We start from the raw sequence: 27,227 nt of genomic DNA, 5'->3' as shown, positions 1-27,227 counted from the left end.
TTTTTTTTTTTTTTTTTTAACAACTTTATCATTTTTCCATATCGAAAACATTGACATCATTAGTTAAGCATTTCTTACAAAAGTTGTGAACCCGCCCCCCCCACCCCATCCAGATGGCATCCCCACAAACACATCTACATAAACACTCACGTATCAAACGGGCAAACAGAACTCCTAAAGAAGAAAACAAATATACACAAATACAAAAAACAGAGACACAGACAAAAAAAGACTCAAACTAATCAGTGTTGATCATTATGGTCATAACACCAACATTCTGGGCCTCTTGCATAAGAAAAAAGAAGAAAGTCCCAACAGTCAGAATATGGGCATTGAGAAGACAAGGACGGCAGTCAAAGAGAAAGAAAGAAAGAAAGAAAAATTAATTAATTAATAAATAAAGACAAGGAGTCAGGCAAAAGGCAGGCTCTTGATATGAGTTATGAACTGTTACCAGGTTCTGTCATATTTATCCTCCAACCCGTGTACTGTATACCTAATTTTTTCCAGAGCCAATCCCAACATCACCTCTCTAATCCAATGAACATAGGCAGGAGGGTTCTTCCCCTTCCAGTTCCCATAACATACAACCAGACAACCATACGGACATGACCAAAACATGTGTCCCAAAGAAACAGGAGAATATTGACATCTAGGACAGTTTGGTGCAACATTAGGGTATAATTTAGACAGTCTGTCATTAGAATAATGCAACCTGTGTACAACCTTAAACTGAATCAAACCATGTCTGATACAGAGAGAAGATTTGTGTATACGCTGTATGGTATTTTTCCAGGTGTCTTCCGGTATTATTTCTCCAACTTCTCCTTCCCATGCTGCCTTGATTTTGTTTTAATGAGGGCAGCTATCCAGAATTAATGCATATATTTTTGATACTGCTCTTTTATTGAGTGGATTTACATTAAGGACTAAATACAGTAGGTCTTTAGAGGGTGAAGATGGATACCCTGGGAAAAGTTTAGAGGCAAAACTCCAAACCTGAAGATATCTGAAGTAATGGGACTTTGGTAAATTATGATCTTCACATAGAAATTTAAATGATGCAAAGCCATCATCGGTGAAGAGATCTTGAAAGTAGACCAAGCCACTTCTGTGCCAAACTGCAAATGCCTGATCTATTTGAGATGGTGCAAAAAGATGATTAAACATTATTGGAGAGAAGCTACATATATTTGTCAAATTAAAATGTTTTCTGAACTGACCCCAGATCTTAATCGAATTTTGGACCACCAAATTTGAGTTCAGTTCAGGTGCTTTGATATTTAGTGGGAGAGGAGCGGTTAAGATTGAAATCGGAGAAACTGGGAGTGTAGCTCTCAGTTCCATATCAGCCCAGACCGGACTCTCCTTATCTGCGAACATGGTGATCCAATATGTCAGCTTGACAATATTAGCTGCCCAATAGTAAAATAAAAAATTAGGTAAACCCAAACCACCATCAGATTTAACTCTCTCCAGGCTTGCCTTCTTTATACGTGCAGGTTTTTTATTCCATATGAACGAAGAGATAAAGCGATCCAGCTGAGCAAAATAGGATTTTGGGAGAAAAATGGGAATCATTTGGAATAAATAAAGAAACCTGGGCATTATAGTCATCTTCACTGCATTTATCCGTCCTGCCAGTGAGAATGGAGGTTTCGACCACCTATCCAAATCAGTTTTGGTACGGTCTAAAATAGACCTGTAGTTATACTGAAAAAATAGCCTTAATTGAACCTATTTCTATTCCCAGATAAGTAAATTTGTCATTTCCAATTTTAAAAGGCAACTTTTCATAAGTGATCTGTTTTGCCAGATGATTCAATGGAAATAATAAAGATTTTGACAAATTAACTTTATACCCTGATATGCTACTGAATTTTTGCAGCCAGTGGAGAAGGTAGGGCATGCTCTCAATTGGGTCTGATATTTGCAAAAGCAGATCATCAGCATAAAGCAAAGTTTTATGGTTTGTTTCACCCCTGCATAGGGGTGGGCGATATGACGATATTAGATCGTGAAGGATTACAATGTGAAGACGAACTTTCAAACTGCAGAGATAGTGGGATCGTCTAGGGCACATTCTATAAATTGCAGTTCTATGCTGATGCACTGACGCACCAGACGTATTGACGTCGTCAACCTGACCGACCAATCATAGCGAATTATGGGCAGTGACACGCTTTCCTACCCGCCTCCTTGTTTGTGTGTGTAGCGGTAGCACAGGGAGAGCGATGGCTGAAAGCCAAACGGAGTTGGTCGCTAAAAAAAATTCCACCTCCCTTATATGGAATTGGTTTGGATTTTCCGCAACTGATCAAGCGCGAGCAAATGTAATTTGCAAAGTTTGCACAGAAACCGTTCGCACGTCGGGTGGTAACACGACGAACCTGTTTAATCACCTGAAGAGGAAGCACCCCAAGCAGTATGCTGAGAGCCAATGTTGTTGTTTACCTTTAACTTTTCGTTGTTTGCACATGCAGGCAAAACTGCGACTATTTGAAATAAAATCTGTTAAGAAAGGTTCTTTGGTCTAAATTGTCTGTTTTTCTTTTTCCAATTTAAGATCCTGATAAAATCGAAATCGTGATTTTATTTTTTAAAAATCGTGATATGATATTTTTGCCATATCGCCCACCCCTACCCCTGGAAATACTCTTAATCCTGCCAACTGATCTAATAGCAATTGCCAGTGGTTCGATCGCAATGTCAAACAGGAAGGGCGACAGACAGCATCCTTGCCTTGTACCTCTGTAGAGCGAAAAATATTCCAAGATCAGGCCATTGGTCCTGACTGCAGCCATAGGTGTTGAATATAGGACTTTGATCCACCTACAGAAAGTGGGCCCCATTCCAAATTTAGCTACAATTTTTTGATGAAGGTAAAATATGTCAAATCGTTGTGCATTGTTAGCACCATAAGTGTTGTGTTGCTACAGAGACGCCCCAGCCTACAAATCCTGTTCTGCAGACGTAAAGGAACATGTTTGTTTGGTACAAGACCAACAAAAATCACAACATCATTTTTCTCAGTGATGATGAAATGCAAAAACAATTACTCCAGCTGAAATCGCAATATCTGCCAAAATAATCGCACTATGATTTTTTTTCATATCGTGAGCCCTAAAACTAAATATTATTAAATTATTCAAACATAATACAACCAAAATGTCAAGTCTTCCACAATGTGTCCACAACGTAATCTGACATGAGAGAAAATAATCTATGTTTTACTTTTCTGTCCTAATGAATACTTGATTCACGGCAGCTAAACAGTGAAATATTATTATGTATTACTTCATGTCAGTGTGAAGCAACAAGAGTTCTTGCTGAAAGTGTTCTCTTCAACTGTGATACCATATGTCATCACTACTCACATTTGTAGATTTCAGCTCAAAGGTCTTCTCTTTAGGGTCCACTACCGAATGCTCCTGAACATAAGTGCATGTTCTTGTTACCCCAATGATCTGCAGGAAAAGGGCACAACTCAGGCTTGGGATTAAGCAAAACAATTTAACATGATCAATCAACATAAAACATCCCTTAAACTCAAGTGCTTCTTCCATTATCTAACTTACAGACTTAGCCATGGCAGGCAGCCCCCACTCTGTGCTGAGCAGTCTGGTGCTGTGTAACCGTCCCTCTGTGTCCACAGTTCTGTCCAGAACATCCACACCAAACACACTGGGGTTCATAGGGTTGGGGTATTTCTGCATCGCGGCCTTGGTCACCGTCTCCCATGGGTGGCTGTCAAAACCAAAACTAATATTAGAAAGCAGCATTTTACTACAGAGCATTTAACATTCTTACAAGAGACTGTAGATGAAAATCTTGTCTTTGTTTTTTGGATTTTAATTTCTGAAACCATCCAACAAAAATGCTTTGGTATGATGTAAAAACATGTTGAAAATCAGATTGATATATTTCCAATTTCCATCATTTAGGTAGGTAAACTTGGTATGCTGGGTGAATGCAAATGTGCATGTAAATTTGAACATCATTGTAAAGATTACAAGAATACAAAGAAAAACATTTTTCTTAACAATTTTTACCATGCAAACACAAACTTCACACTGCAATGACTATGTTTTAATAGCAGTGAAAAACAAAGAACAGTGACAATAGCATTAGCTGGTTGTTGTAAAATGTTGTTTTGCATCTGGACCTGCATCATAGTAAGTGAAAGGGTAAGGATAATCTTACATGTTTGACAGACTTTAATCATTTGATTCCATTTGTTTAAGTGCAGTAGTTCATGAGAAAAAACGTGGGGATGATAGGTTTAACTGATAACGAATTAAGGAGCTGCACAGCCTTATGGCTGTATCAGCCACAAGGCTGTGCAGCTACAGTATCAGCTGATGATTTGCTTATGCAGCTCGGTAGGAGGGAGGAACGCCCCCTCAGCACATCATCATCATGGTTTCATACAGAAACGTCTGGAAATTATAATATATGTTCCAATTAACATTAAAATATAATTATTACTGAGAGTGAGGAGGAAAAATAATAACAATAAGGCAAAAAAAAAAATCGGATCACTCCATTTCTTCAATCGCAGAGTATATGGCTGACAGGCCGACGGACCGTTATGTAACGCTGGACATTATGTCACATTCAGCAGCAGGTTTTGTTTCCGATATTAAGGCAAATATACAGAGAAGCACACGAAACACTTCCCTTCTTATCACCTTGTGGTTGAAATGTTGCCATACGTTCTAAAATTCAAAACGATGTACTTGGCTAAGCAACTAGCATCAGATTAGCCAAAGTTAGCTTCAAGGCCAGCAGGAAAAGGCTAACTTAAAAGTAAACTCAGGTAGCTAAAACGGTTTACTTTTAGCTAACCAACCGACAAATTAAGATTTTTGCTAGGAAACTTCAAACGTAATGGCGACTAGAATTTGGATTTATACTAAGGATGATAACTAACATACAAGACAAAGGGTTAGGTAACTTAATCTTATGCTTTTTGTGTCTAGTTACCTAACTTATGTGCAGCATTAGCAGCTAAGGAGGTAGCAGCTGGGACCCGAAAAGTGTAAAGAGAACAACAAAAAATTGGTTATACAAGAGGACATCAGTTACTTAAAACGCATACTTATTTAAAACATCAGCCCAGATAGAAAACTACTCACTTGAAAACATGCTCTGACGCCCAGATCTTCATTTTTACAGGCTTTTCTGTCAGGGCTCGGGAGCCGGCGACTGGTGACAGCGTGACCGGAGTGAGCGAGGAGGGAGGGGCCGAAGGAGAAAAGCTTTAATGGCGCCTCAGCACCCAGCCGCCTCCTGGTGGCAGAGACCCCTGCTGCACCACATCCAGAACAATCCATTTAATTTCATAAATCTCAGGCAATGCTGTCATAAAAGCCCAGTCGGTGAAATGTGACTGGAGGTAGATTTGTCTCAATATTGTTTGTGTAAACAGATTGATAATCCTTCTGTAAATAGTCTGTGTATCATCCGATTTATCCGTTTGTTGTGTATTTCCAAACAACAAATAGACCAGCTTGTATTTTAGATACAAGCTGTATAATCAGCTTTAAATAAATGTGAAAAACATTAAGGGGAATTTGGTCATGTTTTGGCCTATATGTTACATTCTGTTCTGTCCTGTTCTACATTCAGGCTTATGATAATATCCCTTAAATATATAAACAATATATTGTTTATTATGATTATTATAACCATGAGATGATAATAATGATTTATAATTGTTATGATTTAAAATAGCTGCTTGTCATGGGAGGCTGTCTTCCCTTCGCAACTGTACAAACTCCCTCAAACATCAACAGGGTTTTTCCTGCACAGAGAATTGCGAAGCGTCTCCAAATTTCGTGCCGACTTCTCCTCCCGGCAAAATTCTAGTAGGCCTATTTGTTTTCTCGGTACTCGGTGGATTTGACGTTTGTAACTGCAATTGCAGCTGTACGCCACGCTACGGCAAAGTAGTGGCGCTGTATCGTAATCCGTGCATCAGGCAGAGCCATCCCAAATTGCCAAAGAAGAAGAATACGAACGCGCTAGATTTTCTGCCTGAGGAAGGAGGCGGCCACCTGATTTGAGTGCAGACATCATTACTTCTAATATGGGAAAAAAAGTTAATTCATGTTACTGATGAGATACGGTTAATGTGTCAGGACTGAAAGTAGGCCTAGGCCTCAGCCACAAGTGGAAGGTGACTGCCCCCCCGGTCGTAAGGCTTAGTATCACCCCCGCCTAATTTTCGGCGTCATTATTGTCTAATAATTCTCATATTCCCCAACAAATCCTGCCAATGAAGTTAAATGCAACATCACTGTATAAACATAATGTTTCTGTGTATTTCAACATTGGGACAAGGGAGTAGGGAATTCATCAGCAAATACCTTATATACCGTTTATATCTAGATTCCTAAAATGTATAAATCGGCATTCTTAGTTCTACCTAATTCAAAGTGATGCCAATGAGGTGCTTAATGTAAACACAGCAAAAATGTGCAGGACTCAAGGTGACTAGTGACATTATACTACCACCAAACCAAACAGATAAAGCCCAAGTCAAACATCCAAAATATAAATTACATAAAATTACATACAATGACAATGATATCGTTATGCTTCAAGGCCTCTGTTAAGCTATTTGACCTTCTAGTTGACCTTTTAGTTAATTATTTGTGCTGGTCACATTCATTCAATGTACTCCAATTTCTGTCACAATAGTACCTAAAGGAACAATCATCTACAATCATCTCACTGCATGACATTTAAGCAGATATTAAAAGAAGATTTTTTATTATTTTTTTTAAGTGTTGACTTGAGGCGGGACAAGTCACCATCAAAGCTGTCAATCATGATCCTGCATGGTTCTTATTGGGCGAGAGAGAACACTGCCTATCTCAAATGCCGTCATCACGCACATATCCGACCTGTCCTTGAAGTCACAACACAGGCAAGATGGTCGCATACTGGAGACAGGCAGGCCTAAGGTAATAAAATGCAGAATTTGTATGTCTTCCGAGTTAGCTTTGTGGTCGTTACTTATCACGGTGTTCTTGATAAAGATTTGTTAACGTAACTGAATAGTTTAACAAAATATTTGTCGTTCTTTCGCTACAGAGCTACCTAGCTAGGTTTCTAGCCTGAGTTAGCTTTTCCACCCATGTGTTTAACATACAGTGGTAACATCACCAACCGACCACGATTTTACTCTTTGTGCTAATGCATCGCATATATCGTTGTCATCAAAGAAGCAGCTATGCTTGTCTTTTCCAGAGTGATAATTCTCTTTGTTGCTTGCCCTTTAGCATGTGGCTAACAAGTGTGTCCTCTCTGCAGCTACATCCGCTTCTCCGCTATCTGCGCTAGCGCGGTGCGCGGTGCGCTGAAGCCGCAGTTCAAAACCGAGGCACTGAAGGCCGCAGAAGCCAACGTCAAAGTCCTCAAACCCAAACCAGCAGCATAGCGTGAGTTCACCTCGTACAGAAAGTTACAAGCAATTACAAGAGACTGAACCATGTCGGCAGATTAAGTCATCATGGCCCCTGGCAGTTGGTGTGTCTGAAGGAGAAGCGGTGGTGACATTCAGTGGTGACAATGTTAAGCTTTTCGTTAGATGTCGCATAATTTAGGAAGAAGCCTTTACAACATATAGAAAAACAGACAGAAAATCTTAATCTACAAAGTAAGTAATAACTCAAACTTTCAAGTAATTGTAAAATAAATACTATATTTTTGATGTAATGCAATCAAATGGAAGTGTAGAATACCATTGATATTAAAAGAATGATACTTTTTAGATGGCATTTGAGTAAATCTGTTTAGTTACTTTTCATCAGTGGTCACATACTTTAGCAAGTGATGCCTGTGGTTAGTTCCTCCTGTGTTGAATCTCTGGTTTCTGAATTGACCAGTTGCAGGTTTTGAATGAAAGTTGTACACTCACAGTACTCTTTGATACATGCTCACCTATCCCTGGTGTATTTAGACAAGGTAGGTTACTATTTATATTCCCTGCATTCAGCACCTGAAGAGGGAAAACAAAAAGAAACAGGGACACCTAGTGTCCTGGTGGAGGGGTCGTCACACTGTAGTTTGATAAAACTTAACTCCTTCTAAACTAATACACAATATTTAACCAAGTAACTACAAAATTTGCATTCACTACCTGAGTTTCCCAGTGAGGTGACTCCAGCAGTTTGGAGCATGACCCCAAGACCCAGTTTGTCATCAATATATTTAGAATTATTATTTATTTATTTATTTATTGATTGATCAAATGTGTATTTTTCTCCCAGTATTGGGGGTTGATAAGTTATAAAACAGCAGCAAAAAGCTTTTGCATACATCTATAATATTAAACATGGATTCTTTTAACCTGAATTACAAACATGCTGCTCCTATTGATCCATTTACATCTTGGCATTCATCAGCTGCCTGAGCAAGGGTTTTTATTGAGCCCTCCAATACTAGAGCCTCCCACCCCACCCACTTTCCCTGGGCTGCACCTGGGTGAAACAATCCAAAATAAATAGACAAGAAGAAGACTTAATTTTCAAAAACTTTTAGCTCCTTGTGTTTTTAGATGCAAAAGTGCATTTTTCAAAAAGGTTAAAACTTTTTGCTCTTTAATTTCTGTATCTGGTGGTGACATGACAGAAAACATGTTGAAGGTGCAATGGTTGTTTTGCATTTCCTTCAGTGCTCTGTCAAACATCCTGGTTATTGCTTATTGCTAAGACCAGGGAGGCGACATGTATGATGTACTAGTCATAACTTATTTTTGCATCTCACTAAAGTTATATATTTTCTTAATTTCAGGTGTTAAAGGTTTACTGTCCAAGTTGATTATTCCAGAACCTGCAGTCAGTGACATCAAAGAGTTTTGTTCTTTTACAGGTGCAAAACAAATGTTCATACATTTTTAATGTTTCCATTCTTCTGCTTTGTTTTTCCTCCAGGATGTGAGACCATGATTTAGTTTTTCCTGGTGTTGTGAGGTCCTATCACCGTCCTGTCCTGCAGACAATTAAGAAAGGAAGAAAAAAAAAAATGGATGATATCAAGATGACCTGGTGGACTGTGGACCTGGATGAAATTGCTGTTTTACCTTTTCATTTGTAATTAAAACTGTATTAAAGATGAATATCAGAAGTACAATTAGTTTCATTGTATTCTTGCCTTGTTGGTGAATATAGTATTGATAGTATTGTAGGCTGACACAAACATTTTGTCCAACTACATTTTTTATTTTGATCTAAATAACTTAGTACTACATAGACATACACATAAACATGGTATTTACAGAGGTGTGTGTGTTGATCCATGAATACATCAAGGGTTTGATGAAATTTCATTGTTCCTGAAAGAAACTAAATCAGGGAGTAGGATCTTACGTGTTCTTCACACCAGTAAAAACCACAATCCAAAATCATCAGAAATGCATGCATAACCCAGTGGGCAGAAAATGGCATCAACAATAGCAAATATGTAGCAGGCACTTTATTCATTTAACTGCAGTCCAGATTAATTGGTATTACAGTTGAGCTAGTTATTGTTTCATTTTTTTTTGCCTTTATGAAGTCCTTAAGTCCTTTTTTAATTTTTGGCAGGGAACTGAACACGTAGATAAATAAACCTAAATTTCGGACAGGTGAAACCTGCACCTGTCTGCGCAGGTCAGAGGTCACAATAGCCAGGTCAGAAATGGTTTCAAATCTTGTACAGGGTTCGTGATTACAAATGGATCATGGAATGTGGCATAGCACTCTCAACGTCCTGTAATAGATGACGTCTTGTCAAATCTTAGTTGTCTTTCTTCTCTCTGGTCATCTTGATCATTGTCTCGGGTGATCGGTAGAGGAAGATGAGTTTCTCAAACAGCGTCTCTTCCAGCTCCATTTCTCCAGTCTCCCTGACCACAAAGATATCCGTGCAGAGCTTCAGGACCCGATCCACACATGGCAGCTCTTCAAACATGATGGACCTGGAGATCCCGTTGAAGAACTCCCTGACGAACTTTCCAATGACCAGCACCACTGACATGTACAGGCCTACAATGCTGTCGTGAGGAGCAGAGTGGACAGGTTCAAGTAAGTCTGTGAGCATACAACAGTTCTTTCAAAATCTCACTGAAATTTTAACAATATTTCTTAACTTTTCCTTTCGATCAATTGACATTGAGCTGTGCAGATGTGACATTAAAGGGACACTTCAACCAAAATCTCACATTTTGTGCTATCTACAGAATCAGCTGATGATTTGCTTATGCTTAAAGATTCGATATCAGGTTTAGATCATCCCAATACAGTGCATAGCAACTTTGGTTTAAAATGCTCAAAAAAAAAAATCACATTTGAAAAACTGTATTTCAAAATGTAAGGACACAGTTACTTGTGATAATCCACAGACCTTGCTGTGATCAAGTTTATGAGATTATTTTCTGCCAAAGTAAAAGCACTAGTCTTCTGTCATCATGTAGAGGGAAGACGCTGGTCTACAAAAGTAAAAAATGAGATGTGTGGATTATCATCATCAGCTGTCAGGGTGTATCTGCAACGAGACGTACTGTTGAGTGCTTGAAAACTAATGTTTAAGCACTTTGAGCTACCGAAGGGACAATACTTTCAAACCTCAGCAAAGAACAGCAGTCAAGTTTTACTGTGTTAGTTTCCTTCAAACCTGCAAAGAAGGGGAGTCAAGTCAATTTCCTGACAGAGAGCAGATCAAAGAGGTCCTGTTAACCTACCCATGTCCAGCCAGAAAGCCCAGACTGGAGGGGCTGACTTTATCATTGAACACCACTATCTCTATGCTGTGACAGTCAGAGGTGAGAACTGGCGAGCACTCCTCCACCACCCACCACTGGTCTGCATCTTTCTCTGACGTCCTGTTGGCCTGTTGAAGTTTGACTGACATGGGCCTGAAGAAAGCCAGCACCTGGAGGTCTGGGCGGCCCGAGTGCTCTGGGGGAAGACACGCCAGCGTTAGATTAAACTGCAGGAGTGATATGTACAGGACTGATCACTCTGATTCTTCACTCATATACCCAGAAAGAGTTAAAAAAAAAAACCCCAGATAGAAAGAGAGCATAAGGAGTTGTATTAAACAAATGCATCACTACATTCCTTTGGATATAAGTCCAATGCATTATAATTTACCAAATTTACATCTTTAGCCATGTAAATGTAAAATAAACTGTAACTAACCTACTTTCATCCTGGTTGCCATTTTGGACTCTGGTCCTTTGGGACCCCTGATGAACTTTGGAAGCAGCGAGTTAATGATCCTACAACAGAATAACATATTTTTACATCTTTTGAGCACAAAGCTGGAGAAAATATGTGTGAAAACGTGCAATGTAGAACATATAAAAGTGTTAAGAAATAGTTGATAACAAACAGTATTTTAATTCTTATAGTTTAATGCCAATTAAAACTTTAGAGTTCATTTTGATTGGCTACTTTAAACTGTTCTTTAGCATCAGCAGCTTTAGTCAAAGGAAATTGCAGAAGACACAACAGTAAAAACCAGTTGATTGTATATGTAGACTGAGACTCACACAGGTTTGCTGCTGTTGCCTTTGAGCATGTTGACGATCCCTTCCATCAAGGCCTTGTCCTCAAACTTCACAGTGTGTTCTCCCACACTCTCTACATTCATTGATATGGATGCGTTCCTGAGGAGGGCAGGAGAGCTGTGTTTACTAGCACATGAGCCGAAGTCTATTCAAAGCTTTGTACATCTGTGCCGAATGCAGCCAAAGGAGTTTAACATGTAGTTACTTTACAGCTTCATTAAGAGATCAGAATGAACAATTTTAACAAAATAAACCGAACCTATATGTTTCAGTGGCACTTGCTGTCACCACATTCAGACACGTACAGTACGAGCAGGGTTGATACATTTCTGAATACCCAAGAAATGAATATGACAATATACAAATGGACACACATTTAATGCACCGAGGCAAACATTCATACACACAGACTCCCAGCTTTTCACACCCTTTCACCATTCATCTTAAGTACTTTTGAGAATATTAGTTTTCCTTTCTTTGATATTTAAAACAACAAAGCACCAACAGACTGACCAAAATACAAAACAGAACAACTAGTAGAACAAGTAAGAAAATGTGTTTTCGCACTTAAGATTTTAGAGAAATACATGTATCAGTAAGCTAGAACATGTAGCATCTACAGTATGTTCACATAGATTTACACATAAAGCCCTTGTGATTTGTTGGGTCTCTGTAAATAATATTATAAAGAGAAGGTCTAGACCTGCTCTATTTGGAAAGTGCCATGAGATAACTTATGTTGTGAATGAATGAATGAATGAATGAACTGGCGCTATACAAATAAAAATTGACTTGACATGAGTTGACATGAAAACTAGAGATCTGGACTCTGCACTATGAAACACATGCACAGACAAAATCACCATCCAAGCAGACACACACACACACACACACACACTGACCTGAGCAGGGTCCAGCGTAAGGTCATGTATATGTGGGAGGAGTTGCTGAGCTCCTGTATCATGGCCTCTCGACTGGCTGGGCTGATGCTCCACAGCAGACTAGCATCACTCTTGATCTTGGCAACAACAATGTCCTCCGCAAAGTAGTTCATTATGAACTGCATGGCAGACTGGGAGAGAGAGAGAGAGAGAGAGAGAGAGAGAGAGAGAGAGAGAGAGAGAGAGAGAGAGAGAGAGAGAGAGAAGGGTGATTGATTTCCACAGTTGTTTCAAGTTCCCCAGTACTCTCAGCAGGAACAAGAGATGCTTTAGACTCAACATGATGTAGTATTTAAATGAACAGTTATGCTCATGACAGATACATATTTTAACAAATACAAAAATACTCTGATAGAAAATCTGTATGTACATACAAAAACATTTACTGTCTTCCAATAATACAAACAAGCTTTTCATTAAATTTTTTTTCATTTTATTTATGTTTAATATCCTCTGTCCAAAATTCTACTTGTCTTATTGTCTATTTTGCAGCAGTAACAAATCAAGTTCTAGTATAAATTATAATATAATATGATATAATATAATATAATATAATACAGTGTAATATAATCAGTCAGGTGGTACGTCGACATGGCTGAGTTATTAGTTAGGCTCTAATAATTATCAGCCCTATCTCATGTGGGAAAATGTGACACTTATCATTGACACTTGGTCACATGACTGGTCGTCTGCGGTCATGTGACTGGGTGTCAATCAGGAAGTGATAAAACGACTTGGCTCTCCCTCTCATACGGGGGGACAGGCAGACACGAGGGTCCTGTCCGTCAGGTTCAGGATTGACGTGGCCATTGACGCCCACTGTGGCAGAGACTGTGATGCACTGGATTTCTACTCACTCCTGCATTATTTAATTATGGGAGTTTGTGTACCTTTGCAAAGACCAGGCCAGCCACTGTTTTCTACTGTTAATTAGCTTTTTTTGTTGTTTATTTTGATTTGTAGGCTTGAGGCATTTAGTATTTTCTAGCATGATTGCTGTATTGTATGGTATGTCATTTTGGATGGTGATGAAAGCTAATGTTTGTTCTCTTCGTATCTACAGTTTGACTTTGTGAAAGGCCGGGTCTGCATCAACACACAGCACGGGTGACACTCTGTAGTGGTGTGTATAGTTGTCGTGACACTGCATGTTTTCCATTGCGATAAATCTATAGAGTTTAAGTGTGTAATGCTATTTAATGTGTAGTGCATCTGTGTGGTGGTAGGTCTGTTGTCTCCCTTTTCTGTCTCCCACTATTGTTGCTGTGTAGAGCCGACCCGCCCTTATTGTGAAGAGAACTAATTGACTGAACCATCAGCGGAAGTGTTCGTTTCTTATTGCCTCATCCCTATATTTTATGGAAATTTTATTTATCTATTGTAATAAAACCAACTTAACTTTTACACAAGATACGCCTCTGGTAAATTGTTCCTGTTGGGGGAAGTCAGAGTGGGTCACAACTTGTACGGGAGATGTTAAAGATTTAAGGGTTCCTCCTGCCCCTTAGTGGGAGGTGGCGTTGTCAGATATTGTCAAAGGTCAATCTTAGTACCAGGTACTACACTCATATTCGGAATGATTTTTCTTGCCTAGATGAACGATTCATTCATACAAAGATGGTTCTGCTGGAGTCCTCCACCTCCTTTTACCTTTTAGATATTTAAAAACGGATTAGTTTTCCAAAATGTAATCTGACTCAAATTAGACACAAAGACGCTAACTTCATGACCATGAACAATGATGGGGTGTTAGCATGTTCTGATTTGTTTTCATAAATGCTTTGACCACATTTGTCACAATAAATAATATGATCTTTACAATTACAATTTAATCCTAAAAGAAAATCTTTCATTGGCTTAACAGTGTCATGTGCTTTGCAGTGACATAAGTAAGGTGCTGATATATGTTTCTGTTCCTGTTGCTCTTACTTCAGGGTAAGTGGTAGAGAATAAATTAAAACTTGCCCTCATGACCATAACCAGTCGGTATGATTCAGACAAGTGAATTGGTGAATTGTTTTGTATTTGGTCTCAGTTTGGTGTTCACAGTAAAATCAAATGTATCGTACCGGATGAGTAGCGTAGACTTTGGTGAGTCGGTTGAATCCAGTTTCTTTGTATGGAACCAAGTTCTGCTCCTGGGCACTCATGGTGAACAGAGGCTGTGAAAACACAAACAGACATATGTCCACATTGGCGTAAACTGCAGAGTCAGTGGGCAGTTAAACCTGTAATCACTGGTGGAAACGACGATGGTACTGCAGGGAAGTGTTTGCTGTGGTAGCTGTATTTGACTATTTGACAATGGCGGTGTGTCTCGAATTCGATTATCAACCAGCTAGCTTCAGTGTTTTTATAAGCACACAAAGACTGAAAGTTGAAAGTTATCACACATATTAATGTACTCGTGTCCAACCTGACCTCGTATCCTGCGATGCTGAGCTGGATGGAGACGTCCACCGGCTGATTGGTCACTCCAGCTGCTGACTGGATCAGTGACATAAAGAGGAGTGGGAACCAGATGATGCTGATGAGAGCGAAGATGATTAATCCTCCCATCCCATATTTCACCACCTTGTTCTTCTTCTGCCCTGGATGGTGCGGATATTTCTGGGAGAAAATTATAAATAACATAAAACTACAAATAATGTCTCACGGTTGTTTGCTTCACCAACCAGCCAAGTTACAGGAAATATGGTCACAGTCTCCCCTCCCTGAGTTACAGCACTGTCACAGTCAAGTTGACCTTTGACCATTTGGATATGAAATGTCATCACTTCATTTTATCTTTATAGACATTTGAGTTAAATTGTGTAATAATTAGTGAATGAATTTGTGAGCTATGGCCAATAACGGGTTTTGTGAGGTCACAGTGTGACAGAGGTGATGAAATTCCCTCTGGGCATTCTTGATATATTGCATTCACAAGAACGTGAGAACGTGAGACTGTGACCTTGACCTTTGACCACCAAAATCTAATCAGTTCATCTTTGAGGCCATGTGAATCTTTGTGCCAGATCTAAACAAATTTCCTCAACATTCAAGAGGCCAATACTGTGTTTTGTCAGGTCACCACAACCTTGACCTTTGACCACCGAAATCACTTCATCCTTGATCCAAGTTGACATTTGTGCCAAATTGGAAGAAATTCCTTCAAGGCAATACTGAGATATTGTGTTCACAAGACCAAAAGCGTGTTGTGTGAGGTCACTGCAAACTTGACTTTTGACCACCAAAATCTAATCATTTCAACCTCGAGTCCTAATGAATGCTTGTGCCAAATTTGAAGAAGTTCCTTCAAGTGTTACTGAGATATATCGCGTTCACAAGAATGGGACGGACGGACAACCTGAAAATATCATGACATGACAGATTGAGAGATTATCAGAGCGCTGCCTTCAAACTGCTAATTTGGTTTGACCAACAGCCAGAAATCAAAATGGATTCAATCTACAGCTTGTCATACTTTAGAAGCTGTAATCAGAATATAATCAGTATTATTACCTGATAAATGATGACAATGATAAACTGGTCATCGTGTATATAAATCTAACCCTGAAGATACAAATGTTCTGGTCTTTTGCTTTAATATCTTCATTGTAGTTAGAGTGCTCAGTACATACTGTACATACTGATGCAGCAGTACATGTGTAGTGTATGCTCTCACTTACTTTCTCAGACTCCCTCCAGCACTTGAGAATAAATATATTAGCATAGATGTCTTCAACACAAATCCAACTGGACAGAGACAAAGTGGTGTCAGTCCAAACCCAGTCCATCACCGCCCTCAGCTCCGTCAGGAAGGGAACCAAACGAAACCTGGAGGAGGAGACGAGACAACAACAATGAAGAAAGAAAATTTAGTCTTTGGTTTCTTTTGTATAAAAATAAGAAATTAAATACCAAGAAAACAAATGAGAAACACTATCACACATATTTACAGTGTAGAAAATGTGTCTTGTACACTGAAGTTACACTCAGTGCACGCTATTTAAGAATATATTTGTATTTTATAAAGCATGTCACCATTTCCATACCCTTGGAAGAGGAAGAGGTTCGGGTAATTGAAGTTCTTGGTGAGGAAGTTGCCCAGGATACGGTTTGGGTAGCCACATTTGATTTGGTAGGCAGACAGGCCAAAGTAGATGCACTTCACAAAGTACCAGAGCTGTGCCACAGGGTTCCTGTTGAACCTCCTGTGGAGCAAAGAAACACACAACAAGAGAAGGAGATATCAATGAAAATATCTTGTCATTGTCCCCAGATCAGATTCATATTTAGATTTTTAATTTTCATATTCAAATTGAACAAATAGAGGCTTGAAGGACTGAAAGTTTCATGATGTAGGTGTTTTTTTTTTTTATGTTAAAAGCTTTTTTTTTTTTTTTTTTTTTTTAAAAACCAGATCCAGTGATTTATTTGCTTTTCTAAAATGTAATAGATGGTAACCGAGAAGTCATTGGGATGAAGCCAAACACACGCAATGTGTGCTTACATAAAAGCACCGCACAGGCTTTAATAGAGCCATCTCTGAAAGACAATTCAAATAGATGTGTTTATTCCTCCGGCAGTCAGACCCGGAGGCATATTGTTCTCAGGTTGTCCGTCCGTCCATCCCATTTTCATGGACACTATATCTCAGTGATGCCTTGAAGGAATGTCTTCAAATTTGGTACAAACATTCACATGGATTCAAGAATGAACTGATTAGATTTTGGTGGCTAAAGGTCAAGGTCACAGTGACCTCAGAAAACACTTTTTAGCCATTACTCAAGACTTTACACGGCAGTTATGACAAAATTTCACACAAATGGCGGAGTGTGAGTGGCGGAGGCAGACAACCACGAGAAGGGGATTCTAGTTTTTCTTGTTCGAGTTTTCTTGTTGTAGAGACCCAGCAGACTGCCATCATATTTAACACAATATTATTAGAAAATGTTTTGAGTTTTTTTGTGTGTGGTGACATTACACGTGTAAACAAGGACTCAATGTCGAAGTAGTCTGGAGCGAAGAAATGAACAGAAAAATGAATTCAAGTGATGAGCTCTGACCTCTCAGTGACACCGGGGAGGATGAAGAACATCCAGAAGTGTATGCCAAACACCAGCACCACCTGAAAAACACACTTTCCCAGGAGGGACTTCTTCAGGTAGAGAGCCCGGTCCACTATCATGGTACCAAACTGCATGAGCAGCATGACCAGGAAGGCCTCTGGAACCTGGTCCTCTGACAGGGACTCTGTGATGTCAGCTGCTGCCGAGTATTTCTACACAGAGACAGAGATCAGCCTGATTGTGTCATATTGTACAGAACATACATTTACATTTAAATGTATTAAGTAATATTCATGTGAATGTATATTCTTGGTTTGAATCTAACCCCAAAAGCCCAGTATCCATATATGGTGACAATGAAGTTGACTACGTCGATGAGAAACATGAGGGCATAGACGTCACATACAGGACTGTAGTCTGGGTGGATGATGTCGTAGAAAAACTGCCTTATGGGTAAGTAAATGTGAAGGCCGCTGAAGAACAAAAAAGAAAGTACAGTATCAGAATCCTCCATAAGCAGGAAAATTCTGCTGCCAGAACAAACTTTTCTCCAAGTTCAAATATTCACGTTAGGAACAAAAAACGAAGATTCTATGCAATTATTATCCATCAGATCAGATGTAAAATCTGAACCAAAACAACAGACAAGAAATCAGCGTACACTTCGATAACGGCAGCTTTGGCCTGCAGCATCCTCTCTCTGATCCGCTGTCTGATCCTCTGTTTCCTGGTCAGTGGAGCCTTGTTTCGTTGCCGTCCATTCTTCTTGCTATGCTGCTTCTTGGGCTTCACCTCTCCAGTAGAAAAATGAAACAAAAAATGGAGAAATGTTAGTAATATATGGTGATTTTTTTCATATAGCAACTATTGGACATTAAAAAAAAACAAAACAAAAGACAACAGGAAACTTGGATTCATCCAAACTGTACGATCATGTTTGGATAAAAACATCTCGAGCTTTTTCTAAACACTGACCATGGGCAGATCCTGAAGAGTCGCCTCTCTTTCGTCTACAGAATAAGGAACTGGTGGAGGCCTGTAGGGGTAGGAACTTCAGCCGGCGTGCAGATTTCCCTTTGTCAGCAATCTTATCTCCACCTGTCATCTTCTTCTTTTCCACTTTTTTCTTCATCTTCTTGAAGAAATCAGGCATCTCGACCTCCTTAGTGTCCCACAGCCCATGGCACTATACAGTCACGGACACAAAGGGAGTTTTAACATGCAAAACTAGTGGTGGTCCCTCACGAGACATACAGCGGTAGATGGGTGTAATTTGAATGAGCGGATGTATTTCAAAGGTAATTTCTCATGGTTACTTTGAGAATAGATCGGTGGAAGAAGAGAGCAAGCAGCTGAATGAGGTCAAAGAGGACATAGCCGTTTTTCTTCTCCACCCCGATGATGTTGGGAAGGGCAAAGGGCAGCTCAGCGTTGATGCCTCTGTAGGCAGAGGTGGTCCAGGGGAAGAAACCAAACTGGAAAAAGTACTTCACCACAACAGTCAGCTGAGAGAAACAGAGGAGAAAGAGTTAAGAGTTCTGGATTGTGCATTAGCTGAAACACTGAAGAATAAAAAATATATATTCAGAAAAAAATCTGATATCTTAATTTTACCAGTTTTAATCATTAGAAACAATTTTACTGAATGAGAGAAATGGTACAGTAGTTGTATCATGTCTGTTTTATATAAAGTGCAATAAACAAACAAAATTATAGAACAAAACATAGATTGAATACTATAAGTTAACTAAACCTAAAGCTTTGATTGTAGTGAGTTAAGATATCTTTCTGCTAAGTTGTCCACATTTATAGGTGCAGCATCATGAAAAATATGAACACACAAACAACATCAGCAAGCTACAATAAATGAACCCTTGTTTAATTTTCATTTTTAATCTGAGCATTTTGAATATTCCACCAACAAGGAATGAATTATTTATCAATGATAAAACTGACTGTAGCCCTGGTGTCTGTTTGTCCTAGAGAAAATAATATTTCTAATCCTCCAACCTCTGTGTAGATGATCGCAGTCATCCAGAAGCGTTTGCTCGGCCGGGGCACAGACAGCATGGCCCAGAGGAAGATGAGTATCGGCAGGATGAGGGAGAGAAGCGAAGCCGACACAATGTGGTTGAGGATGATGACAAAATAGCACAGCATCTCTGACTTGGACACCATGGTGTTGTAGAGGGCAAAGAGCAGCTTCAGAGGTCTCGGCAACATTACAAAAAACTTATCAGACTCTGAGATCTCCTCATTTTCAAACATACTACAGGAAAGAGGGAAGGAAGGGAAGGAAAGACAGAGATGGAAAGAAAGAGAAAGAGATGGAAATTATCAGCTTGTCTCTAAAAATGCTCTTGTTTTCAAGTACTACATGTCTTGTGTCAACTGACTTGTTGAGCAGCAGCTCGCTGGCAGTGAGGTTCCTGCTCTCCTGACTCAGAGGCCTGGGAGACTGTGTGAGATCGAGACTTTTCTCTTCGTCACTTTCCCTGAAACCCAGTGAGGTGCATTCTGGATATTCAGCACATTCATCATCTTCTTTCTGCTGCTGGTCCTCATCCAGCTCCTCTCTCTCCACCTCATTATCCTCTTCTTGCCGTTCCTCCTGCTCCTCTTCCTCCTCTTCCTCTGTCTCTTCTTGTTTTAGCTCTGGCTTCCTCTCACCTTCTGCATCGTCCTCATCATCCTCTTCTTGTTCGTGGTCTTCCTTCAGAGGTGCGCCATCTTCAAAGCTTTTGAGACAAAGATAGCAACGGGGACATTTTAACTTTCAGAAACAAAGAAATTTGCACAAAACATGTAGAGAGAGTGTTGTGCGCTGCAAAAACATAAGCATCTTTAAAAAGAAAGGGTCCAGAATTATTCTTTATCAAAAAAAAAAACTTCACAATGATTGGCAGAGAAACATCTCAGGCAAAAACAACATGGAGGATTCCATGTAATCGATAATTTTCAATAACAATAACAATAATAATGATAATAATACAATTATTAATAAAATTGGACTAAACGGTGAGATGATCATTCTGTTCACATTTGGATGATGGACTGGGCCTTTAGAACAGATCCACTAAAGCTGTAACCTATAAAAAATTTTTTATAACATTTTCTAATCTGATCCGTGTTGTTTGCCTGGTGTCTGGTTTTAATGCAGCACTGAAACAAGTCATGCTGAATGGCTGCAATGTTTCTGTCATGGGTTGCCATGACAGACATTTTATGTTTGAGTTTTGTATTATGTTTGCACTTTGTCATTTCCTGTTTTATTTTGTAGTTACTTTCCTTGTGTCTCCTGATGTTTTTACTTCCTGTCTTTGTCCTGTTCCCCTCCAAATTGATTGTCTGCCCCGCCCTAATGTGTTTCACCTGTGTTCGATCACCCTTGCCTCCCTTGTGTCTATTTAGTCTCTGTGCTCCACTTTGTCTGTGTCAGTTCGTCTGTTCATGTCCCCTGTGTTTCCTCGTGCTTCAGCTTTCTGTTTAGACCCCAGTGTTATATCGTGCTTTGGCTTCTTGTTTGGTTGGTTCACAAGTTTTGGAAGTTCTTCTGATTATTAAACATTTTTCACTGACTCCCTTGTGTTGTCTGCATTTGGGTCCAGCCTAACACTCTACCATGACAGTTTCATGCCAAATTTGAAGGGTATCATGTGTACTGCATTTACTCATGATGGAGATAGAGATAAGTGTTAAAGTTAGGGACAGACGAGACTTACCATAGGCAAATAACTGACATCTAACTAACATATGTAAACCACCTGGCCACTTTATTGTGTAGGCCTATATATGGTATATATATTATATAACTATACAATTTAATGTAATCCAATACCACCGATCTGCCACAAATTCTACATTAAAGAAACTTAAGTTCCTGCTAAAACTTTCAGTTTTTTACAACTTTTAATTTATGTACTTGTTTATTTTTCATCTCGGTGAGTGTCGTTTCTAATATTCTTCCTCCCTTGTGTTTCTAAACAATACATCTGTCAATATAAAGCAATCCAGTCAAACACCACTGCAACTCAATAATCAACAGTTAAATTAACACCTGAAAACAAAACTGAACATTATTAATTTTGTAAATGTCGCATTTGTGGCTGAGCTGTTGTCTTGGATCGCATTAGATTTATTAAAGTGACCACTGAGTGCACACTTCTGTATTTATTATCCCCACAAACCTTTAGCAAATCTGTGTGTGAACCTTGAGCCTTTTTTGTTTATCATCCATAACCAAAGATTTGGCCTTCACCTTGGTGAAAGTTCATCGGTGTCAAAGGAGGTCAGGTCAATGTTGTTAGTTTTCAGGAGCCTCCTTCTGAGCTGGTCAGCAGCAGGAGGCTCGTCCAGCTCCTCCTGGGTCGGCTGTCGGGAACCTAGCATCGTCTCGTCTGTCATACAGCTAAAGGTGAGAGCAGATGAGTATACATGGTCTGAAAGAGAAGTAGTCCCTACATATTTTGTGTGCATATGTGTGACTGGCTGGCAGTTGTAACTTCAGAAAAGCCACTAAAGTCCAACTGCTCCTCTAACTACACACTTATTTGCAGCATGTTTGGACACAGAGGAAGAAATTCAGTGGACGCAGGCAAGAGAAAGGGGGGGACGGAAACATATTTCCACGTTCTTTTATCAAAATTCTTATATCAAAATTCAATCTTCTTGTAAAACTAAATATGTGTGCTCATGTCAGCACGCCTCCACCAGTTTTAACCAATAACATCCGGTGAAGAAGGTTGTAACTGGAGCTATGTCAAGAGCAAAATGACTTCAAAACACTTAGAGGCTCATGCAGCTGATGCAGCTTTTTTTTTTTTTTTTTTTAAGATAGCACCCTCTGGTTTTGGAGATATGATCAGTGTGACAACTTACCCCTGAGAAAAGATCCTACAGTCTCCTGCTGTATATGTGACTTACGCAGCGTCCAGTAACCTACCTGGAGACGCTGCTGCCCCAGGACACTTTGGAAGCCTGGTTCTTCAGCTTGGCATAAGCATGGCGTGAGGAGGGCACAGTGGCTGGTGATGAGGGAGGAGGCAAGGAGTCATCTAAGTCAGCCTGGGATGACAGTGTGTTCTGACGGGACATCCAGTTCTCATAGAACTGCTTTATGCTCTCCTGGTTCACCTCTTTGCCCTGCAGAGCGAGGAGAAACTGAGGCTGTAGCTCACCCAAAACACAGCGTGACAGGTATATACTGTTCTATATATTTGTGTATGAATTTAAACCACTCAATAGAATACATATCATACTTTACTATAGTAAAAGTAAAGTATAGTCCAGGTTGTCCTGCCGACGAGATCACTGTAAACTTTCTGAAAACCACTGCATCATTCTAACTGTTTGTTTTTTCCCCTGTAAAATATAAATATGATACTGAGGGATTAAAGGGTTTCACATGATCAGTTTTGTCCCACCTTCTTTTGTCGCTGGTTGAGTAACGCTCGCTCGAAGCGCAGCACTTTGGAAATGTCCAGATTGTCTTTACAGAATGAGTTCAGACCTTCTGTCAGGTCGTCAAGAAGAGACTGAATGAACACCCAGCTAAACTTCAGGGTGTTAATGATGCGCTGCAGGATGTTTTCTGTAAGGAGAGGACAAGTGAGTAAAGTCAAGTATAGTGAAGGTTTTACTGCTGTGTGTTTGCTTTGAACCCATTCAGTAACAAAATATTCATTTCGCTGGTAGAATGGTGGTTTGTTGAGAGTGTAATGCAGTGATTGTGTGCGTTTACCTTTTTCCTCCTCTCCTTCCTCCTCCACAGAGTTTTCCTCCAGCTCATCCTCACTAGAATCTGTTCTATCGAGGCCTAAGGAGAGAGTTTTATTGTTACATCATTTTTTCAGGTGGTAGAATGTCTGCACAACTACTGGTCTGATTACTGTCATGCTCATGGATGATTGTGGTGACCTCCTGACCACAGCTGACACTCCATGATCAGGACAATATATTCATTAGTTCGGTGAACAAGAGGGCACCAAAAAAAATCTGAATGAATGCTAAAGCTTTGGTGACTTGGTCTGTCCTCTGATGCCATTATGTTCACCTTTACACCAAAAGTATTCACATCTCATGGATAGATTGAATTGAACTTTTAATTAATCCAATTTGGGCAGGATAAACTTTTGCAAACAAGTTATAGTTCCTTACAATCTACTCAGCAGTTTGCCATTAAATTTATTATTAAAAATCCACGCACATTCATGTTCTGCAGAGGGTCAATGTTTGCATTTTAATGACCCTGTGGCCTCCAGTAGCAAACTATAAGGATAAGAGTAAATATGGTGTAAATTCATTAAATTTAGCTTTTACGCTATTTGGTGAAGCTTTCATCTCTTCTGTTGTGAATTGCACTTGGTGAGCAGGGAGAGGCAACGGCATAGGTTTGCATATGGACGGTAGGGACATGTTCCTATCAATATTTGAGTGAACTCGTTCGCACCATGTTTAAAGTGAAGTCATATTAGATCATTCCCATGTGCCCGCTATGTCTCCAAGACAACCGATTAAGGCATGCTAGCATTAGATTGACTGAAAGGGGACTAACAGGAGGCTCACATCATGTACAAATGTCAGACTTACTGACAGACATGGAGGAGGAGTCAGTGTCAGTCCAGACCTCAAGCATGGGCAAAAATATTGTAATTCAGATGACTCCCTTTCCTCTATGGCCAACAATGTTGTCCATGTCAAGATGTTTTCTAGTTTGTAGGGGAGCTGCAACACTGGCAGACCTAATACATGTTGATGCAAAAATGCAAAAATAGTTTGTTTTTTCTCTTTTCCTACAGTGTATTTTTTTTTAATCCTTGATTTGTGTAGTTTTTATTTATATATCAATACAAATCATAAGTTCATAAACCGCTCTGTTGACAGCATTGACCAGTCCTCTTTGTTCTGGAGGGGATTCTGTGTACTGACCAATGCTGAGCCCAAACCTATACCCTTGGGTAGGTGTTCGTGTCTGCTCAATGACATTTGTTGGTTTTTTTTTGGGGGGGGGGGTTTATGCTTTATTGCTTTATTCAACAGCTGCAGTGAAGGGAGACAGGAGATGAGAGGAGAGAGAGTCAGGGAAGGACATGCAGTAAATGGTCCAGGAATGAAACTGAGAACCTGCCAATCAAGGCTCTGATGTCCTGGTACTCTCCCTAACCACTCAGCTGTTGGGTCACCCTCAATGACACTTTGACTTATGGGAAATTGGTCTCAGACTTTTGGACCCCATTGTAGCTGCTGGTGGATGTACCGATGCCTGTGGGATCAAACCTGTGACCTTTCAGTTTCAGAATGTCTCTAAATGTTCCAGTCTTCATCAAAACATTTCATATGATTCGTAACTGCATGAAACCAGCTGACCTTGACCTTCACACTCAGAGACTGACTACAGAGGGGGATCAGATGTCACTCTCTCACCTTGCTGTCTCTCCAGCTCTCTCTTTGCTCTCTTCTTCTCTTCTTTCTTCATTTTCTTCTTCTCCTTCTTCAGGTCCTTCAGAGCCATCTTAGAGCCGGTGACCCAGGCTTCGTAGGCCAGCTGCGACATCACAAACACAAATACACAACTTGACCGGTTTTATTACAATTAAGCCATATGTGCAAACATTCAAAACTCCATCAGTGTTCACTTTTCATTTAGTGGATGGAAAACATTTAATGAATTTCTGACTCTTACCTGGAAAGCAGATTTCTTCTTTGGTGGTTCCTCCTCCTCTTTCTTCTCTGGAACTTCCTCCTCCTCCTCCTCGCTGTCACTCTCAAACAGGTGGTAGCCACAGTTGTTTTCCACTGTGTTAAACAGAGCGGTGTCAAAACTACATCTCTATACACACTGTAAAGGTTTGAGCAGGCATCTCATACAAAGCTGCTCCAGTACAGCAGCTCAGTGTCTTCACTCTTCTCCTCTGATATGCTTTCTTTGCTTTTTAGCCAGTGGTGCATCATCAATCCTTTGTTCCCACTGCCATCAGGCTGTGCAACACCTCAGCCGAAGGAAGTGGACTAATCTAATTACTATTGTTTATTTATTATCAACTGTGAGCTAATGGACACATGAATATCCCCTAGGGGATAAATAAAGTATCTATCCATCATTCTGAGAGCACTGAGCAGTATTGTAGTTGTGTGGGGTTGTGGCTCACCTCCAGGCTTAGAGACCCAAGGCTTCCACCATTTTCCGGCATCTCTCTTCTCCTTGTTATCATCACCTGAGAAAGACAGCTCAAGCTCTTATTGGTTGTTTTTTTCCTGATTAAAGATTGATGAGCTCCACAGGTTACACAAATAAAGTATAGTATAGTAGTGAAAATGCATTATAAAACTAGATTGAACCTCCCTTGACAGCAAAGAATGATCCTACATCATAAAACTCTTCTTCTATGTATCTGAATTTAGGATTGAGAGATCTCAATACAACTAAATAGGTATGTCACAAAATGTCTCCTGTCACAAAACACAGAAACATGGATATTAAGTAGAATATAAGTACAGTAGCTAAGAAGTAATACAAATAGACTTGGTGATTGTCTATGCAATCGTGCCTTGCTGAATTATTAACAGTGGAAACAGACAATAGATTTACTTGATTTACCCAGTGCAAGCTGCTCCTGATCAGCAGGAGCTCCTGGTTTGTCTGCTGGTGCCGGCCGACTCCTCTGTTTAGATTTGATCTTCTCCATCCTACAGGAAGAGGGTGGAAAGGCGCTTTGTTTATTATGTGCCTGGCACAGTTTACATTTGATGCTTTTTTTCATGATTTTTTTCATCTCATTTTTGAGTTTATAATGGGTGTGTATTGCATGGAATGTTCACATCACCACTAGATTCCTGTGTCCACAGGGCTAGAGTGGATGACATCATCACTAGAGTGGGAGAAGCTCTAAAATTGTCTGAAAAAAAATCTGTTTAACTTGTCCTTAATAGTCCTAAGTAGTAGAAAAATATGTCCTGTTTCATACAATGTGTCTACCTGAGCACAGAGACTTAAAGAATTTGAACATGAGCCTCAAAACAATGGGAGTACACACTTAATGTTGTTGTTTTCATCACAGTGTCTAACTACCTGATACATGATTTTTGTCTACATGCGCGATCTTTTATTTTTATAAACCAAGTCAAGACCAACTGAACCAAAGCAACAGAAGTGCCTCAGAGTAATTTTGTAACTTTTAATCATCATCAAGTTTTTCTTTTTGAAGATTTTGACAACTTTAGAGTCATCTGGTCAACGCCAGTCTCCTCTAAGTTACCCAACCAAAGTGAAGAGCATTAGAGTTTATTTCACATCAGATAACACCTCTGCACGGCCGCCTGCAGAGAAGCCGAGCAGAAATCAAGAGAGCCCGAGACAGAAAGTCTCCTGGCAAACTCCACCAGAGCTGAACCGCTGAGACACCGGCAGAATCCGTCATCGTGATAACGGGACACGGCCTCCAGGAGAATCCACCTAGATCCCGCGTCTCCGGGGTTACCATAGCAACCACAGCCACCTGGGTTCCAGCCGAGGGTCTTCAGCTACAGTGCAACTCACAGTAGGCCGGTCTTAACACTCTGCTCATGACTGGGTTGATGTCGAAATATAGCAATATCTAATCATCAAACCTAATTCGTAGATGTAGCATCATTAGCTGTATAGTCATAGTGTATAGCCATAACATATTCTCTCCC

At 39.8% G+C, this 27,227-nt stretch overlaps 3 protein-coding genes across 3 annotated transcripts in view; 1 reads left to right on the top strand and 2 right to left on the bottom strand.

Moving 5' to 3' along the window:
- The window catches only part of LOC111670748 (PRELI domain containing protein 3B-like), a 9,898-nt gene extending 4,634 nt beyond the window's left edge, over positions 1–5,264 (bottom strand). The window contains exons 1-3 of the mRNA XM_023427613.2: positions 5,139–5,264; positions 3,579–3,747; positions 3,378–3,467 (exon numbers count right to left, since the gene is read on the bottom strand). Coding sequence (XP_023283381.1) covers positions 3,378–3,467; positions 3,579–3,747; positions 5,139–5,170 — 291 coding nt within the window. The 5' untranslated portion in view covers positions 5,171–5,264. The remainder of the gene's footprint in view (positions 1–3,377; positions 3,468–3,578; positions 3,748–5,138) is intronic.
- Positions 5,265–6,841: 1,577 nt separating this feature from the next.
- atp5f1e (ATP synthase F1 subunit epsilon) lies at positions 6,842–9,141 on the top strand. The gene is made up of 3 exons (XM_023427712.2): positions 6,842–6,971; positions 7,321–7,448; positions 8,943–9,141. Exons 1-2 carry the CDS (start codon positions 6,940–6,942, stop codon positions 7,445–7,447), a joined length of 159 nt encoding a protein of 52 aa, XP_023283480.1. The 5' UTR covers positions 6,842–6,939; the 3' UTR covers position 7,448; positions 8,943–9,141.
- Positions 9,142–9,468: 327 nt separating this feature from the next.
- The window catches only part of LOC111670807 (piezo-type mechanosensitive ion channel component 2), a 48,167-nt gene continuing 30,408 nt past the window's right edge, over positions 9,469–27,227 (bottom strand). Inside the window, exons 33-56 of the mRNA XM_087179667.1 lie at positions 26,152–26,240; positions 25,703–25,768; positions 25,237–25,349; positions 24,978–25,098; positions 23,296–23,370; positions 22,979–23,145; positions 22,498–22,697; positions 21,814–21,963; positions 19,952–20,293; positions 19,566–19,824; positions 18,872–19,060; positions 18,538–18,741; positions 18,217–18,332; positions 17,881–18,028; positions 17,553–17,767; positions 16,539–16,697; positions 16,173–16,320; positions 14,923–15,111; positions 14,571–14,663; positions 12,463–12,632; positions 11,543–11,659; positions 11,190–11,269; positions 10,730–10,946; positions 9,469–10,042 (exon numbers count right to left, since the gene is read on the bottom strand). Of these exons, the coding sequence (XP_087035793.1) occupies positions 9,787–10,042; positions 10,730–10,946; positions 11,190–11,269; positions 11,543–11,659; positions 12,463–12,632; positions 14,571–14,663; positions 14,923–15,111; positions 16,173–16,320; positions 16,539–16,697; positions 17,553–17,767; positions 17,881–18,028; positions 18,217–18,332; positions 18,538–18,741; positions 18,872–19,060; positions 19,566–19,824; positions 19,952–20,293; positions 21,814–21,963; positions 22,498–22,697; positions 22,979–23,145; positions 23,296–23,370; positions 24,978–25,098; positions 25,237–25,349; positions 25,703–25,768; positions 26,152–26,240 (3,883 nt within the window). The 3' untranslated portion in view covers positions 9,469–9,786. The remainder of the gene's footprint in view (positions 10,043–10,729; positions 10,947–11,189; positions 11,270–11,542; positions 11,660–12,462; positions 12,633–14,570; positions 14,664–14,922; positions 15,112–16,172; positions 16,321–16,538; positions 16,698–17,552; positions 17,768–17,880; positions 18,029–18,216; positions 18,333–18,537; positions 18,742–18,871; positions 19,061–19,565; positions 19,825–19,951; positions 20,294–21,813; positions 21,964–22,497; positions 22,698–22,978; positions 23,146–23,295; positions 23,371–24,977; positions 25,099–25,236; positions 25,350–25,702; positions 25,769–26,151; positions 26,241–27,227) is intronic.

Source organism: Seriola lalandi, unplaced genomic scaffold (assembly GCF_002814215.2).
Source record: "Seriola lalandi dorsalis isolate HSWRI2012SDOR001 ecotype SW California unplaced genomic scaffold, Sedor1 jcf7180002054861, whole genome shotgun sequence".
Classification (NCBI taxonomy): domain Eukaryota; kingdom Metazoa; phylum Chordata; class Actinopteri; order Carangiformes; family Carangidae; genus Seriola; species Seriola lalandi.
The sequence above is the reverse complement of the archived record's forward strand: the minus strand, read 5'-3'. Positions and strand labels throughout refer to the sequence as shown.